Source organism: Aethalodelphis obliquidens, unplaced genomic scaffold (assembly GCF_003676395.1).
Source record: "Aethalodelphis obliquidens isolate GAN/ISIS:26980383/991018 unplaced genomic scaffold, ASM367639v1 scaffold16, whole genome shotgun sequence".
In the NCBI taxonomy this organism is placed as follows: domain Eukaryota; kingdom Metazoa; phylum Chordata; class Mammalia; order Artiodactyla; family Delphinidae; genus Aethalodelphis; species Aethalodelphis obliquidens.
Window position 1 is genome coordinate 21,321,679 of NW_020837960.1, and position 18,575 is coordinate 21,340,253.

Here is an 18,575-nt window from a genome sequence, read left to right on the forward strand (position 1 = left end):
TGTTGTTTTCTTGCTTTAATATAGCTTTAAAATCATATTTATCCTTTTAATATTTCCTGATTCTAGATATTTTGATATCTTTCTTTCTCATCATTAGGCTGTAAAAATAGATTTATAAAAATTTAATATGATTATGGAAGTAGAATAATGATATACAGTGATATTTTTAAGTGCTTTCTAATATTTGAAAATAAAATCTTTCCTATTAAAAACATGACCATAATAAAGGAAAGTGATTTTTATTTTCTCTGGATATAGCTTTAAAGCTACTGCTAGATATAAGGTCTTTTATTGAAGTATGAATGTTATAATCGTCTTCTGTCCAGAACTGAAATCAGATCTCTGAAGGTATTAATTGCTTACAAAAACACCACAAAGTACCCTGCTTAAAGGCATTAAGCCAGTTATGTTCACTAGATACACTGTTCTTTCATAAATCTTTGAGTCATTTTGATTTGGGAGGAAAAATATCTTCAAGTATCTGTTTACAAATAAACGTTATGATATTTTCCAGAGAAAGATATATAGGTATAGAGGAATTATAGTTTGATTCAAAACTGCACAACCTTATCAATTTATCAAATGGATAAAAGAAAGTGAAGCTGCCCCAAGAGAATTCTCTACAAATTAGCTAAATGTCCTGAAAGTTTTCAAATCTGACTGGGACTCAATTATTACTACCTATAAAAATAGGTGTTGCATTTAGAGTAACTATGTAGTCTCTGGAAGCTCCAAGATTCTCTAATTCCTAATTATAGACCTCTGTTTTTAGTGATTTCATTGAAAAATCACACTTATGTGAATCTTTCTATAATTGCAGGTTTTATATGGGGAGAAATTAAACAAATGTGGGATGGTGGACTTCAAGATTACATCCACGATTGGTGGAATCTAATGGATTTTGTGATGAACTCCTTATATCTAGCAACAATCTCCTTGAAAATCGTTGCATTTGTAAAGGTAACTATTGTTTATGTTATTGGTAAAGCATAAGTTCTGATAAGTATCGATATACCTTTCACTGCTATTATTTTTATTAATAATGTTACCTAGAGCATTATCTGTATGTGAAATTCATCATCTCATGACTTTATTGAGAGATAGGAATAAAAGACATAGATAATACACAGTTTATAGTCATAAAACAAATTTTAATAGATTTCCAAATAGAAGTTGTCACCCAATTTTCTTGCATCTAAATTGAATGATGCCTCGAAATGATTCACAATAGCTGCTCTCGTTTCTAATCCTTTCCATTTCTAATGAAATTCTACCTCAAACACTGTTCAAATTTCAGCAACCAAAATCTATTTTTATCAGTTACAACTAACCGATAAAATTACATAGACAGATCAAAATATTACTCTTTCAAAGCACTGAAATTATTATTTCAGTTTAAACTAATATAGTTTGATATAATTAGAGCAGAATATAATTTTTTTCTTCTCACCCCATTCAATATGACAGTGCTGAAATCTCACACACCCATACTCCCCCGCATTTCTTACAACATCAATCTTATCCCAAACCACATAATTTACATAAAATGTTTTTGTTCTGCAATGACAATTGGGATTATTTTGTACTTTGGGGGATGTTTTTCAAACCAAAGTATTATATTATTGCCTCCTCCTTCCTGCCTTTCTTTTCCCCTCTTTCCTTTTCTCTTCCTTTTTAAAAAAATTTGTGTCAAAATGATGAGTGAATTAGTAAAAAATAAACAGTGTTTAATTGAATTGTACATGAATAATTCATGCCATCTAATGAGCTGAGCTAGGAAATGCTAACATGTAAGTGAATTCTTATTCATGTAGTCTTGTCCTAAGTCGACTCCTGCAATTTTCAGCTATAACAGGGTCAAAATTGCCCAAAGTTGTTTCCTGAATTGTTCAACTAAAATGTCTCCAGCACTCATATAAACATTAAGAAAAAGCATTTTCTACCACTTTCATGGAAAGCAAGCCGTGTTTTAAGAATGGAAACATGATTTGATAATTTTTCCTATCTGCATTAAGGTGAATGGCCTTGAGACCTTCTGAAGATGACAGAAGGTTTTGTGTTAACCAAGGAGGTTTTGCATCTGTGTAGGAGATGGACATCTGTTTTGAAATGCATATCCTTCCAATTCTTCTTTCTTCTGTAATGATCTTTAAGTATATCTATAAAGTTGGTTTGGACATCTCTCTACTAAAAAGTAATACATTTGTTTTTTATGGTCCTGTGCACTTATAAAATTCTAATATTACATGACTATAGCAGTTCTTCTCAAACTTTCAGGTGCTAAGAATCACTTGGAAAGCTTGTTAAAACAGATTCCTTTTCTCCATTCCCAGGAATCAGGAGTATTAAGGAGGGGCCTAAATTTGCATTTCTTGCAAATTCATCAGGTGATATTGATGTAACTGGTCTAAGGAAGACACTTTGAATAGCCCTGGACTGTAAAATTCTATTCAGCAGCTCAGAGAAGCATGGGATTGATGCCAAAAGGATCCTCTCTCATACAATATTTATACTAAGAAACATAATATTTTTACAGGTCTTATTTATATGGTGTTTACTTATAAAACATATTTTATATATATATATATATATATATATATATATATATATATATATATATATATAAAACCTCTGGTATATACTGGGTACAGTTATATGAATTAATGGATACTTGTGGATTTTTGGCCTAATGGTTTTAGATACTGAATTTGAATTTTCTTAAAATGTTGTAAGTTTTTCACCTGTATTTTTCTTTATACTACACAAAGGGAGAATTTATGTTAAAAATTCAACTCACCCACCCCAAGTGATGAAGAAGAAAAGAAAGAGCGGGGAAAAAGGGAGATAGAAAAGTAGACAGAAATTACCTCTGATGACAATATGTAAATAGCATGGACTGTTCGGGAAATACATAGTTTGTTTATGTGCTTTGGCCATAGGCGTTCAGTTAGGATTGTAAATATAGATGATGAAATGTTCTTTCTGAATGATTAGTTTGTGTGACCAAAACTTGAGTTGCGTGGGTAGTGTTTGAATGGCTGTACTTTTTTTTTTAAATAAAGTTATTTATTTATGTATTTATTTATTATTTTTGGCTGTGTTGGGTCTTCCTTGCGGTGTGTGGGCTTTCTCTAGTTGTGGTGGCCTCTCTTGTTGTGGAGCACAGGCTCTAGGCACATGGACTTCAGTAGTTGTGGCTCGCAGGCTCTAGAGCACAGGCTCAGTAGTTGTGGCGCACGGGCTTAGCTGCTCTGGTGCATGTGGGATCTTCCCGGACCAGGGCTTGAACCCGTGTCCCCTGCATTGGCAGGCGGATTCGTAACCACTGCGTCACCAGGGAAGTCCTGAATGGCTGCACTTTAAACTTGGGTTTCCTGGGCTCAGTTTTCTTTTATCACTTACTAGTTATGTGAACTTGGGTCTGTTTCTTCAACTCTCTGTGCCTCACCTATAAAATAAGGAGAATAACAATTTCTGCCTTATGTGGTTAGTATGAGAAGTAAATGAGTGCATACATTTAAAGTGCTGGTTACAGAGTAAGCGTGCATGATTAGTTTTTCTCCTTTCCCTTCTACTGCTGTTTCCTCCTTCTTCATATATTATTGGTCCACTGGACTTGCCTTTTGTAATGTCTTTATTGTGTCTTTTCATTTGCTTTTTTTTTTTAGTTGAAAAGGAGTCTGAGCTCTGGATTAGGACTGCCTTTACCACTTGCAATCTGTCTGATTTGGGGCAAGTTATGTAATGTGGGCCTCAACTGTATCATCTGTTAAATGATGATAATAGTCAAAAGAGCACCTACTTTGGGAGTCTGTGATATGCTGATTTGCCGATTCACCCATCTTCATCTTCTTTTGTTCTATCATTCAATTTTTATGCTAATTTTTAATAACTTACAACTTGCTATTTCAGGAAAAGGTGCTTTATTTGTGAACAAAAATAGACTGCTATAAACAAGGCAAACAGTCATTATGTGAATCAAGCAATAAGAATTTATGGGGTCACACTAAGAAATCAGCTTTCCATCTGTTTGCTGAGAATGCAAAGATGCCTGAGATACAGCCCCTGCCTCCAAGCAGTTCAGTAAGGAAAGAGAAATGCACATGAAGACCGTACAGTGTGATAAAGTCTACAACAGGGGCCACGCTGGCATCAAGGAAGGAACTGAATTTTGCTGGCAGTGTCCTGAAACTATTCAGAGGACAGAGTGAGTAGGCACCTATCGTGTCCATGAGCATTCTAGGGAGAAGAGACGAAACGTGCAAAAGTCTGAGAGGGTAAAGGAGGTCAGATCTCAGAGGGATGAGCCAGGGAAATGGGGGCGGGAAGAGCATGGGAAGAACTTTTCAAATCGTGCTACAGAATTTGGACCCTATAAATAAAGAGGAACGATTAATGAGGTTTAAAAAGCAGAGGATGAGTCAAATGATGATGAATGTCTGAAGTAGAGCAGTGGATATAGGAGAAGCTTTAGATTTTAATTAGGAGGTAAGATCCACAAGGTAGTTGATTTGTTATTATGAATGATGAGGTAGATAGAATCATCTCGATGCTTCTCCCTGGCAAATAGCTCACTTCTCATGGATCAGGCAAGATGACCAAGGAGTTATAACTGGGATCTCGACTGAAATTGCCCAGGTTCTATCCTCTGCCTGCAGGTGCATAAATGGTAGCAAAAATCTAACCCTCGGTGATTTTGGCCAAGCCATGGATCCAGACCAAAAGAACTGTCAGCCCACAAAGAGGGAAACCCTTCCATAATTGGTCTTCAGGGGGAAAACTTCTTAGAATAGGTCTGGCAGAAGGGCAATTCTTCCTTATTTGGTTTATCCTTTTGCAATTCATCCACCTGGAGGAGATTTTTTTTTTTTTAACATACAAAAGGGTCGTTCTAGCCAAAACCATGGTCTGGGCTATGATCCATATGACTGCTGCCTATACCACTTCCTACCAGTGTGATGTGGGGTAAGTTACTTAATTGATGCCTCAACTTTCTTACCTGTAAAATGACAGGAATAATCAAGTCCCAGAGAATGTTTGTGAAGATTACATTAATAAACACATAGAATAGAGCTTAATATAAGCACTCAGTTTTTAATTTTTATTAAAATGCAACAGCATTATATTGTACAAAGACAGCACAGAAGTTCATGAGATTTCAGTACTGTCCTCCTTCTGTGCAAGGCTTTGTGGCGCTGCCTTAAATGCCTCAATTCATTAGCATTTCACAGCGCAGAGATTGTAGCTTTTTTTTTTTTTTAATTTGCTGTGAATTTTTTGAAGGGGAAGGTTTGTCAGTCATTTCCTCTTCTCACCATGTATAAAATGTTAGTTAATTCAGAGCTTTTTGATGCCTGGGCACACTTAGAAAATGTTACCTTATCTTCATTAGGACTGGTTTTCTCCTAAATTTACCCAGTCCCTGTCCCTATGTACAACTTGTTTCATATTTATCTTCAGCCATTTGGCAGAAATGATTAAATTCCTATGCCTCGACCACTGTGTAATATAAATAATATTTTCAAAAATCACAATGATTAGGAATAAGATCGTTTATTTTAACAGTCTTGCTGGAGTTTTTCATAGCACCATTCATCTAAATAGTGCTAAGTATTTATCTCACTGATCCCTCTTCTTATCAGTTAGAAAGAAGGCAAATGTTTCCGTTTCACAGATGCTATAACTGTAGTGAACTCTCCAAATTATGAACTTTTCTTTTTTTTTTTTAACTTTTCTAAACATTCTTTAGTTTTATGACAGAGAGCTGTAGATATTTAAATCCAAGTTATTTAATCTAGTATCATCCACCACAGGAGAAAATCATATGCCTTCCTATTGTCTTTCACTACTTAATTATCTAACCAACTTATAGAAAGGGAAAGGTTTTCACCTTATAAATCAGACATTAAAACCAGCATACATTTTCTATTTAATTCTGCATGACAAATGTTTTCATTTTGCATTAAATTAATTATTACCCATTTTGATTGATTACTTGGCTTTTATAAGTGTGTATTGGACTACAGAGAATACAAAGATGAACTTTTCCTATATTCAAGGAGCTTATGATCCAATATTATGCTGCAATCCATTTTCCTCTCCTAACACTCCTGCTAAGGGGTTCATGACCTGGTTTCATCTTTCTTTTAGAGTTATCACTATTCCCAAACCCTCCGTATTCCAACTATATTAAGATACTCACATTTCCGCAAATCATCCATGTTTTCTAACAACCATGCTTTGGAATGTGGCTATGATTCTTCACCCTAGAATGCTTTTTGAGCTTCTATCATATATAAAACACTATACTAGATGTCCAGTACCAAAAATGCATTAGACAAAGCTCCCTGCATGGAAATCTGACAAGTGATTCAATGGTAAATATTCTATTTCATAGGTCTGCACAGGACCAAGTCTCTTAAAAAGAATCTAAATAGAAATGAAGGCTTAAGACAAAGCCAAACTATGGTAGGTTTATACTAGAAAGCAGATTTTTGAGAGAAATAAGAGGGCAGGAACTGCTGGTCCTCGAAGGGCTATAGGTGTGTACATAGCTCTTGACCTCTGTCTAACATGGAACTACCAGCTTTGGTCAGCAGGATCCTGGTGTCCACACATCTGTGGTCTGAGAGTACTTCTCAAGGGAAAGAGTGGCATTACTTATTTAATGTCTGTCTTCTTCACTATATTGTAAACCTGCATGGCATGAATTATGTCTTGTTTGACTACCACTGTGAGCCCTGAAGTTAGCTCCTGATACAGAGTAGGCACTCAACACATATTTCATAACTGAATAATAGCCAAAGAATCAAAATGATTGGAATTTAAATCCATTCTAAACGAAGGGTCCAGTATTCATAGAAAGGCATTTTGATGAGAACGTGAGGGTAATCTGGGGAACTGCCAGCACTAAAGGTCTGAGCCAGAGTAGTAAGTACCTAATTGGGTATAAGTGGCAGGTCAATTGCAAAAGAAAGTCAAGACCTAGATTCCCGAGGCTTCATGTGACAGGCTGGGAAATCGGAATTTCATCCCGAGGACATTGCAGTCATCGAAGAACATTAAGCAAGATGTGAGATGATCTGATTGACCCTTTTAAAAGATGATTCTAGAGGAAAGTAGGGACAAGGTTCAAGGCAGGGAGAAGAGTTGGGAGGCTATTAAAATAATTTCTGTGGGAAATAGAGGAACTTTTTTAACAATGAGAATACCAATGTAGAGCAGTGAGCAGCACATCTAAGATTTCAGTTTTAGAGGCTGCAAGTTTGGAAGACTATCAGATCAAATCAAATGCTGCCTTGGGTGATTGGCTGCCATTCACTGAGACGAGAAAGCAGAAACTGAGAAGGAGCTTGAGGATGAAAACATGATGCGTTTCAATTCTGGCCTGTGAGTTGGAGACACCTGTGAGATTTCTAAGAGGAGAAGTCAAGAGGCAGGAGAATATAAACTATGATTGTAAAGGTGCGATTTCTGGGCTGGAGATGTGGAATCGGGAGTCACCAGCATGTAAATGACAGTTGAAATCACAGGCAACATCCAGGGAGAATAGACAGAATGAGAAGAGAAGGAGTTTGAAAAGCAAAGTCAACGTTTAAGGGGAAAGTGAGGAAGAAGGGCCTGCAAAGGATACTGAGAAGAACCATCACTATGGCTTGAGGCAAACATGCAAAGATGAAACATGAATATAGATTTTGCGAATAGTTTTTAGAAAATAGAGCCAAAGAAAACTTTAAAATTAGAGTTAATCTTTTCAGTTCTAACGATAGCTGTGGGAAATACATTTAATCACTGAAGAATTACCATTTTTCTCTACAAATTCACAGAACAGTATGGTATGTAAGAATTTTTAGAATTCCTTTTGTAAAATAATGCCTATATTTAAAAACCTAAGCTAAATATATATAGATGTGAATGGTAGAAGAAAATTTAAAAAGTAAAGTTAAAAGAGTGTAATCAAGAGATAATTTCTAAAGGTTCATATCTCCATTGATTAACAGGAAACAAGGTTTCTGGGTCAGAGAACAGACAAATTATTTACTTACATGAGAATCTTGGCATTGGATCCCTGTGCTCCAAGCCTCCAGAGGGCGACCGATGAGAGCCAGATGTGCCCTTCACATCCATGAGTTTGTACCACAGGAGAGGAACTGGGAAATGATGCATCTCAGAGCTTATATAGTGCAGCTGTGCCCGCTGCTCATCTTCCCCCTGGAGAAGAAAAGAGAAAGACCTTAACTTTCTAAAGAAAACAAATTCTCTCTGGGGAGGCAAAGGCCCCTTAGAATTATTATCCTTAGACTGTAAGCAGGTGGGTCCAGGGGAGATATTTCTAAATCTCTCAGGAGGTCTCTATCTTTAATTTCCAAGACTCATTTGCCATTCAAACATCCTTTAACCCCAATACAATATATTTCTCAGCAAGCCCCGGCCATGCATAGATGTGAACATATTCACATAGCATTGTTTCCCAACAATTACCAGATGTGCTGGACTCTGAAACGGTCTTGGGTAATTATACTGGGGCAGAAACTAGCATCTCTGATTTGTAAAATGGGAAATGTTCCTCTTACGATTTTGCAAGTTCCAGCTGAGAGCAGGTGCTAAGAAGGGTTCTAAAGTTTAGTAAGTCAAAAGTAGAGCTGGGGTCAGTGACCACGTGACGATGGATTCTACATCCAACTGCCGCAAACTGGCTGTGAGAAGTAGAACAAGGAACAGCATCTCCACCAGCTTCAATAACATCGAGGGACCCTTAGAGCTTGAACAACATGTAATCTCTATTCATTGCCGGCCCCAGCAGCCCCAGACAGACTGTATCACTTTCTCTTCTCTATTCCCACAGCAGTTTGTGTTAATCTCTTAGAGCATTTTTATTATAATTAGCTGTCCCTGTCATCCTCACTGGACTATGCATGAATACTTGATGGGATAAAATGTCTCTTGAGCACCTGTTACACGCAGGACATTGTGTTAAATGTGGTGAGAAATTCCAAGAAAACGATTACATCTAAGGATGTAATGCTTACTGTTTAGTGTTTTGTACATTTTGAGTTATGGTCCTAAGCCATATTAAGTAAGAGAGAAAGAGACAGACAGAGAGGAGAAATATGTAATTAGCCATCAACAGAAAGGTAAATACTCTCTACTAAAATATGTGTGTCTTTCAAGAGAAGTGAAAAAAGGAAGGTGAATGTTATCGTAATCTTTGAAGGAAAAGGTGGCATAATATACCGGGGGAGGGGAGTGGAGAGATTTAGGTGGTGTTTGATACCACAACCTGTCACTCCGATACTCATTATAATGAATAAAAATCTTAAATTAAAAATTTTTCCTGTATCTTCAATCATTAGCTATTTTATGCTGAAGCTACGCATGGGAATGTTCAAGAACGGTTATGAGGATTCAAAAATAGAAAATAATTTCCTTCTAGTTCAAACTTGATTGTTTTAGATTGTCACTCAAGCAGGAGTCTGAGTGTTGAACAAAATCAAGAGCTTGTGATGTATTTTCTCCCCAAGAAGATTTTAAAAATACCATCTATTAGCTTCAAGAGAATTAATTAACATTTGTAAAGGTCTTTGGTATAAAATGCAATATAAAAAGAATGGAAATATTCTGAGAGACTCATACAGAAGTAAATTTCTTTTCCCTACATGATCATTAGGAAAAAAGTGCAATTGTCTAGATGTATTTTTAGTGATGTATATGAAGAAGAGAATTTAACTTGTTCAGTTCTTATACAGGTGTAATAATAGATGTTCACAATGTAATATTTCAAAGAGTGTATTTGACCTTTTTTCTTGTAGGGGTACAGATTTACCTCAAGACTACAAGGGATAAATTTCACTGTGCTCTTTATATAGCCCAGTATCAAGATAGTTCAAAGCTGACATTTTAATTAAATCATACTTTTAAAATAATTGCTGGTCAAAGTTTAATGTAGCAAATATTTTTCTCAAATCACATATTTTATCTAATTAGGGAATGTTCAGACAAATATCACACTTTCTACACATGAAATATTAAAAATTAGCAATTCATTGACTGCTAGGATGATTTCCAGTTTAGGTTTTATGTACATTTAGGATATAACAGATACAAAATATTAATTGTCATACCCACGTTAGTCATTACTATATCCAAGGCAACAGACCACTACTTCCATTCATTTATATGTAATTTGTATCCAGCATGCATTCCTCTAGAATAGGCAAGTGTGTCAAACATAGTAAGCAAAGCCATTGATTTTGTTCAAAATGTAGCAGTTTTCCTTTAAAATGTAGTTTTCTTTGTTCTAATTATGAAATCACCATTTTTTCCCAAGATAAAACAGTCTATCTTTTCCTATGTAACATTTTCCTTTTCTTTTTTAAAAGTCCCATTGGAAAGATCAAGGACAGATGTAATTCACAGGTTAGCAAATACTACAAATGACAAGGACAGATCCGGGAGGTCACTTTGATTGAAGCTCAACAATTATAAATTCCTTTAGGAAATTCTTATTTTTCTGTAGATTAGAATTGCTGCCACCATCATGGAGAACATCAGCTTCCTGCCAGTAGGCTGCCGTGGTGCCAAAGCTGTCTGAAAAATCATCCTGTCCCGAGACTGACATATTTATATGTATGTGTTTGTTTCATATTTTATTCCCCTTTGTCTCTCTTCTCTCCAGTACAGTGCTCTTAATCCACGAGAGTCTTGGGACATGTGGCATCCCACGCTGGTGGCTGAAGCTTTATTTGCTATTGCAAATATATTCAGTTCCCTGCGACTGATCTCACTGTTTACTGCAAATTCTCACCTGGGGCCTCTGCAAATATCTCTGGGAAGAATGCTCCTGGACATTTTGAAGTTTCTATTCATCTACTGCCTTGTGTTGCTAGCATTTGCCAACGGCCTAAATCAATTGTACTTCTATTACGAAGAAACGAAAGGGTTAAGCTGCAAAGGCATACGATGTGAAAAGCAGAATAATGCATTTTCAACGTAAGTCTCAGACTTTTTTTTCTATTGGGAACGTTGGGCAGAATATAGAGGGTATTACACTTTGAATTTGAACTGCGACAAGTGGTTGCAAAGAAAAATTGTGCTTAGTGTGGAAAACAGAAATATACAGTACATTTATTTTAAGTTTTAGTAAAATGGTCTTTTCTTTTTAAATGACCTCCTATAAAAGACAGTTTATGTATACTGTTTTAAAATGTGGAATAGAAAGAAATTTGTGCCTAGTGATAGCTTACAAGCACAGTAAGAGATAGAATATATGGAAAACCAATCATGGAAGAAAATCCAAATGCTTTTCAATCTTTGCTTAGGTGTTTTCCAGATACTAAAGTTCCTTCACATGTCTCTTTTATTCTCGGCTTCCCTATGCAAAAATCTAAGCATGGAGAAATAGTCCAAAATAGAGACCTCAGGCTAACCTAAGCCATGATTATGATGCACATATAACCCTCTGTGCCCTTACAGCTGAGGAGGATCAGGTCTTGTTCGGTGTCAAGCTCTGGTAATTCTCACAGTCGGGCATGCCGACAGCCCAGGTTCATGGCCACGGTGTTTCATGCTCACACAGTTCTGATAGAAAACCCCTCTACTTGCCTGTGTCCATTTCCTTCCCACTATGATAAACAGTGAATTGGCAGGTGAATTAAGAAGTGAGGTGATTTTCCTCTCCACAGTAACCACATGTGAACACATAGTGATTCTGTAGATGACTCTGAAAGTCAGCTGGCCATTCATCAGCCCTTCTAGAACTTTATGAAATCTGAGAGAGTACAGTTGTTCCTCCAGAGGGAGGAAATCAATAACGTCCTGTAAACTAAATCACTTTTGGTTAAAATAATCTTGTTGGCTCAATTCTGTATCTGTTTTCCCTTTGATCCCAGTATTTAAAACCCCATTTAACTTCTTTAACATCTGATTATTTGCACGTAAGTTTTCATCGGAACCTTAGCTGCCTCAAATCCATTCAGAAATCGATTTGATACAAACCGTGAATCATAAAGAAAACAAAAAGTCATCCCAGCTTCTCCTGGCCACTTTATCCCTTGCTCCAGCCCCTTCATTCTCCTGGACTTGAGCAGTTCTCCAGCCCAACCAGTTCACCCAGGCTTGTCATCTTCCTCATGCTCTTTTCTCACCCAGTTCAGGAGGGATTCAGTGAAATCCCTTGCAGCAATAGCCTGGTGAGGAATAGCCTTGGATCGTGTCTCAGTTTTGATATCAGAACTTGCCTTTCCCCACTCGCTCGTGATCCTTGACTTGGCAATTTGCTCCTGGCAACGGGGACTAGGGATGCACAGTAGTAGATCCCACCAACCTCCCCCTTCTTAGACTCAAATTCTGCCTCTAACAAAGTTCCTGGATGGTGCCTGTCTGCTGACTGGCCTCCTGGATTTCTGATGGACAGCCACGTGGCATGCTCCATCTTTCACAACTCCCTCGTTACTTTGTACTATGTGCCCTGGGCAACTACTTGCCAAGACCGCCCTGTTGACATTTGTGGTCACACCCTTCTGATCATGCTTTGTCTTCCAGAGAACTTCCACAGGGCCCCTAAAACTGAGTTCCCTCCTCAGGTCTTCTTTAATTCAGGGAACAGCTCAGGTTCCAAGCCCCAACCCCTTCTCAGACATATGATTCATCTGTAGTTAACAAGGTTCTATCTAACCCCATCCTAATTTATGATGCGTGAGATTCTCAGGAATCCCCTTGTCCTGTTACTGGTTTTGTGGTAAATGCTGACATATTGTGAGCTAATTTTAACATCTGTCTCAAAAGAATATGGCTAGAGAATCTGATGCAAAATATTTAATATAAATTTTATTCTAAAAGCAAACACGTTGAATTGCTTGGATTATGTATTCTTTTAGTGTATCCTTACCAATGGTTTTCTCTATTACCATGAAAAGCAACAGATAACTGCATATCACTCCAATATTATGGGTCCAAATCATTCAGTGCAAATAAACCAGGTGTTCTACTTGAATTCTCTTCCAGATAATGGAATGTAAACCTGCAAGCAACAAATTATTTTTGTTCAAAGTTACTCACAAAGAGTAACTGCTAGTACGACTTGTTGCTTGCAGTTATAACTATATCTTCTTCTTTTCATAACTCTGTAACTTCCACAAATTTCAACCTTTTCTTTTTATTACCCCATCTCATGTCTTCCCTATGGAAATTAAAAAAAAATTAATGTAAAGTACCTAATACAGTGCTTGCCATATAGTGTGATAAAAAATGTTATCCACTGCACTTCTTTTTATTAGTAGTAGTATCTAGTGTTTCCTTACCTGTATTCACATGGCTCCTCCCTATAACTCCTTCCAGTCTGGGCACAAATGTATGCGGAAACTCTGAACTCTGTTTCTCATTGGCTGCTACTCCTGCCTCTCTCCTTCCTCTCATCCAAGCAACCCTGAAAAGAAGCCTAAACAAGATAACCTTGTTGTTGCTCTAGAAATAGCTGGAGGCTCCATATCACTACTATCAATGGACATTTATCTCTTTGTATCCTATTTAAACTGTATAATTTGACCCTGTTTAACACCTTCATTTTTAAAATCTTGCCCTCCTTTACTTTTAATATTACTATGTTTTAATACTTTATCTCTTACTTTTCTAATCTTTCTCATGGTTCTCTAATAATTATACTTCAGTGATTGCTTTTAAATAGTGATCTGCCTTAGTAACTATCCTCTGACCCTGTTCCAATATCTCTGTGAAAACTCATCTGATGGATTTGGCCCTATCCAAGATGTCTAAGAGATGACCCCTATATTCAATTTATATCACTAGCATCGGCCTCTGTCCCCAAGATCTGTAAGTCCAACTGTCTTTCGAATGCCTCTCCATGCAAATCTCCTAAACATTTAAACCCAATCAGAGAAAACTCATCAGAGTCTCTTTCACAACTTTTTAAATTCCTCCTCCTCCAATCCCTTTCTTAGTCAATGCTGCCACAACCCATTCAGATACTTAAATCAAAAACTTGTGTTTTATACGAGATCCCTCTTTCCCGCCACCCCCTCCACGTGCAGTCGGTCAATAAATGTCTACTACGGCTCTTTATTGTCTCGGGGCCATCCTCCCTTGCTCGCTGACCCTGCCTAAATCTAAGGCCCTCTGCCCCTGGTCCCTGCCTTCCTTGATATGTCTTCCATCCTGTTGCCTGAATGATCTTTCTAAGCCAAAATCTTGACACTCCTCTATTTAAAATACCTAAATGGTTTCTCGTTCCTTATTGGATACAGTCAAATTTCTTAGCTTGACATACCAGGTCCTTCAATGATCTGCCCCTTGCTTGCTTTTTTAGCTTCATCTTTCTCCATTCCTCAATAACACTTTATTCTTCAACATTTTCTAATAGGTTATCAATCCCTAAATATGTCCTATTCTTCTCTCATCCCAGAATGCTCTTGTTCTGCCCTCTCACTTGGAAAAGTTCGATTTTGTGTCCCAAAACTTATCTCAGATGTACCTTTTCCAAGATGCCTTCCTGATCCCTTCCTGACTGTGAGCTCCCAGTGGGAACAGACTGTGATCTGTCTTGTATGTCTCTCTGTGCATTTTCCCACCAGCAAGTGGACACTTCTTCCTGCCCCTTTAATGCTTCCAGGTTGTTTTCTCTTTGACATGGGAAGAACTACATGTTACTAAAAGAAACCAAATATTTAATCACTGAAATTATTCTGCATAGAATTTTAAACCAATAGTCTCTGGGTAAGGGGCTCTCTTATGAATACAGAGGCATGGACCTTGTGATAGATATTTTCTCATTAAGAAAATGCCTTTTATGTTGATTGGAACTGTATTTCTGATAATTGAAACTGGCCAGCTGAAGTCGTACTTTGTTTTAATATTCTTAATTCCTTATAAACTCAGAATAAAACAGTCAGATCTCTTGTATTAACTTATGTTTCCTCATCGATTTCATCTCAAAGGATAGAGGAAAACACAACTGTGAAATACATGACCTTTTTACCTGTTCTCTGTCTCTAGTTGTAAGTATTTAACTGGGGAATAAGCTCATTTTTAAAAGTAGAAATTCATGGATTGCTTCAAGTAACAGGAGTTTGGTACAAGAATCCAGCCCTTTGATTCTCTGAGCAAGGGTTGATCTTAGCAAGGACAGAGCCTAGAGCAAGACCTGGCTTCGAAAAGAGCAGCAGTTGATGTAGAGCTGGACCATGGGACTTTTTTCCTCTGAGAACCGATATTAACGTGACTTTGCTACTCCACGTGTATTCTCTTCAAGGTTTACTTATTATCTGGCTTATTTATTCTCAATTCTCCGTTTCTTAGCTTGTGCTGTCTCAAACCTTTGGCTTCTCGTAATTCCAGTGATCCTAATTCTACATCATAACTCCTGTCATTTCAGTATTTTTTAACAACTACCTCATTCTCTTGATATTTCTAAGGTAAACTTTCACAGAGAGGAAATCTGATAGTTTAAGCTCATCTTTTCACATCAGGTCATACCACTGTCCACTGGCCTCATATGAATTTGCTCTCCTTGGGGCACTTGACCACTGAAATCCCACCTCCTTAGTCATCATGCCACGTATAAGATACTTTTTGCTTTTGTTTTCACAACATAATTTAAATACAGTATTTTTTAAACCATTTCTCAAAGAATATAAGAGTTCCATTGTCTTTTTACTACATTAAGGTGTTATAATGGTCCTACTGAAACAATTCATTTGGGTTCAGACACTCTTCATCTTATTCCATTTTTGGAGTAAGTTAAGTAATGAAGAAAATGTTCCCTGATATATAAAAAATAGCAAATCTTATTATCTGAGCATTCTGAGACATTTTGTCATCATACAGGATTCACTCTGTGCAATTTTAATTGTAAATGTGGAAATCCATAAAGATAACATTATTTTTAATCCTTCTATAATCAAAAAGGAAAATCAGGTAAAAGAACTTACATTTTTTAAAGACTAAGCCTGCAGATTTATTATTTATTAACTGTCACTCAGTGCCCTGGGACACAGGTTTGCAAACTTGTTATGAAAAGGACAGGTAGTAAATATTTTAGGCTTTGTGGGCCATATGTTCTGTGTTGCAACTACTCACTGCTGCCATTGTAACACAAAAGAAACCATAGACAGTGTATAAATGAATTGGCATGGTTGTATTTCAATAAAACTTTATGTGCATTGAAATATGAATTTATATAATTTTCACATGTCACAAAATATCACTCTTCTTTTGATTTATTTTTCCGACCCTTTGAAAACGTAAAAACCATTCTTAACTCAATGACTATACGAAAACATGCTGTGGGTCCGATTTGTCATCGCTGGCCAGGAAACTAAATAGTTTTCAAAGCTCTTGAGAAAATTAAGTACACATTTGTGCTAGTATAAGGAAACAATTTTCTTTAATTTTTTTAATTAAGTTTATTTTTAAATTAATCAACTATAACCTCATAGTAATCATGTTCTATCATTCTATCTTATTGTATAATGGTTCTATTAATGTAGCCATTAATGTCATTTTATCTTTATTCTAGGTTATTTGAGACACTCCAGTCCCTGTTTTGGTCAATATTTGGGCTCATCAACTTATATGTGACCAATGTCAAAGCGCAGCATGAATTCACCGAGTTTGTTGGTGCCACCATGTTTGGGACATACAACATCATCTCTCTGGTTGTCCTACTTAACATGTTAATAGCTATGATGAATAATTCTTACCAACTTATTGCTGTAAGTTGAATAACTTCCCCCCTAGAATGTGTCGTTCCTAGCTATACTCCATCCTATTACCATAGGAAATACAATCTATAATTGCTATTGATGAGACGAATCAGAATTATAATATAAATGGTTAATTTGGTATTTCTAAGCACTATTACCCTACTTGGCTACATACTATTTTAGTTTTTTCATATTACAGATGATTATACTAAATCTATCCTACCAGGCAGTCATTGGCTATGTCAGACAGTAGGTGAGGTATGGATTATGAACAGGCAACTCATCTCTATGCAGTGCCCTTTGGGTTTTACATTGTCTCTGACCATCTAATCTACAATCTTGATATAAGCAAACTCATGCTAGCTTGGCAAGATACAAGAGCTAGCCCAGAGAGGAGTCACAGTGAAAAAGCACAGGATTTTCAGTTTCTTAAAGCCCAGAAAAAAGTCAGAGAGGAGTAACCCTGAATGCTGTAGCAGAATGTACAGTACCATATGTGTTTATTTGAAACTCTAGAACCCAAACAACTTAGCTTATTTATTCATTCGTTCAATAAATTCTTATTAAGCACTTACTCTGTTGCCAGGTACTGTCCTAAGAACTAGAAATATGGCAATGAACAAGAACGGTGAAGTCCTTTATCCCCTTCAACTTGCTTACTAGTGATCTGTGTCTATGGCCATTAGCAATAGTGACAAAGCAAACCCATACTGGAATGAAATATATTTCTTAAGTCTTTCTTATGTATACTTTAGACAAGTAGCTTTTTATAAGAATAATTACAGGCTGCCCATTTACTCCATAAATAACTGCAATTATATTGCATCTTTGGATCTATTGCTAATCCTCTGGGGTGTTATTATTGTTATTTTGAGAAGCGGCACTCCTAATTTTAATTATACTGTCTTTATGGACGCAAGACACCTGTCACAGATGAAAAGCTGCATGAAACATAAGAAGAAATGATTTTTATTTACTGATTCCAAGACTAGAGTATTCCCACTAAATATACTTAGGTCCTAGGAGTTGCGGGTGAATATCTGAATTTGTGGAACTTCACTTAAGCATCTCACAAATCTTAAACTTTTTAGATAGGTATATTTGTTTCAGAAGTTCTGTGTTCCTCTAGTCAACACATTTGCTAAATGTGGATTCTATTTTCCAGACCACCCTTCCAAAAATATTAGAAAGCCTCTAATTATCAAGCTATATACAGAGAAATTGTATATACAATTTGGATCCTATAAAACATTAAATGTATCAATTTCTTCAAGAAGAGAACGTTAGTCAGGAACCGTGTAATATTTTCTTTTTGCTCCTGTGTGGGGTGTGTCTTTCTAGGTGACTTGTAGAAATGAGAACGATCTTCAAATTTCCATTCTTGTTTAGCCCAAACTCTAAAGCTACTTGAGAGGAGAGCAGGCACTGAGCACCTGAGACAGGTGTACCCCCAACATCCTGCATGTGATGCCTCCTTGGAGCATGAACATGCCAAGTATTTGATTTTCACCTGTGCCACAATAGCAAAATTTGCCCTGAGGTCTCTCTCTTTTTGTCCTGCTACCCTTAATTCAGAGCTCTAGGATAAAGCATGAAAGAAGAAGAAAATGTAACAGTTGAAAGGCAAAAGCGATCATGCAGACCATGTTCAAAGCCTTCTTCTCACTCACTCTTTTGTTCATAGATCAAATATTTATTGTGCACCTAGTATATGCCAGACATAAGCTTGATTTTAGGGATACCCAGAATAACGAAGTCCCTGCCCTCGAGAAAAAATAATATAGGATGGACAAAAATTCAATAAATAATTTCAATATTGAGAAAAGGAATTGGAGAATGTGATAAAAGCACAGAAAAGAG

The 18,575-nt window shown here is 36.7% G+C and overlaps 1 protein-coding gene and 1 long non-coding RNA gene across 4 annotated transcripts in view; one reads left to right on the forward strand and one right to left on the reverse strand.

Moving 5' to 3' along the window:
- Positions 1-18,575, forward strand: part of TRPC4 (transient receptor potential cation channel subfamily C member 4) — a 159,003-nt gene that overhangs the window by 125,119 nt on the left and 15,309 nt on the right. For all 3 annotated transcript variants that reach the window (XM_027116464.1, XM_027116463.1, XM_027116465.1), the window contains 3 exons: positions 821-960; positions 10,676-10,989; positions 16,529-16,724. In XM_027116464.1, the coding sequence (XP_026972265.1) occupies positions 821-960; positions 10,676-10,989; positions 16,529-16,724 (650 nt within the window). The remainder of the gene's footprint in view (positions 1-820; positions 961-10,675; positions 10,990-16,528; positions 16,725-18,575) is intronic.
- Positions 1-18,575, reverse strand: part of LOC113625683 (uncharacterized) — a 529,756-nt gene that overhangs the window by 33,561 nt on the left and 477,620 nt on the right. The window contains exon 10 of the long non-coding RNA XR_003434794.1: positions 8,046-8,211. This is a non-coding gene — a long non-coding RNA (uncharacterized LOC113625683). The remainder of the gene's footprint in view (positions 1-8,045; positions 8,212-18,575) is intronic.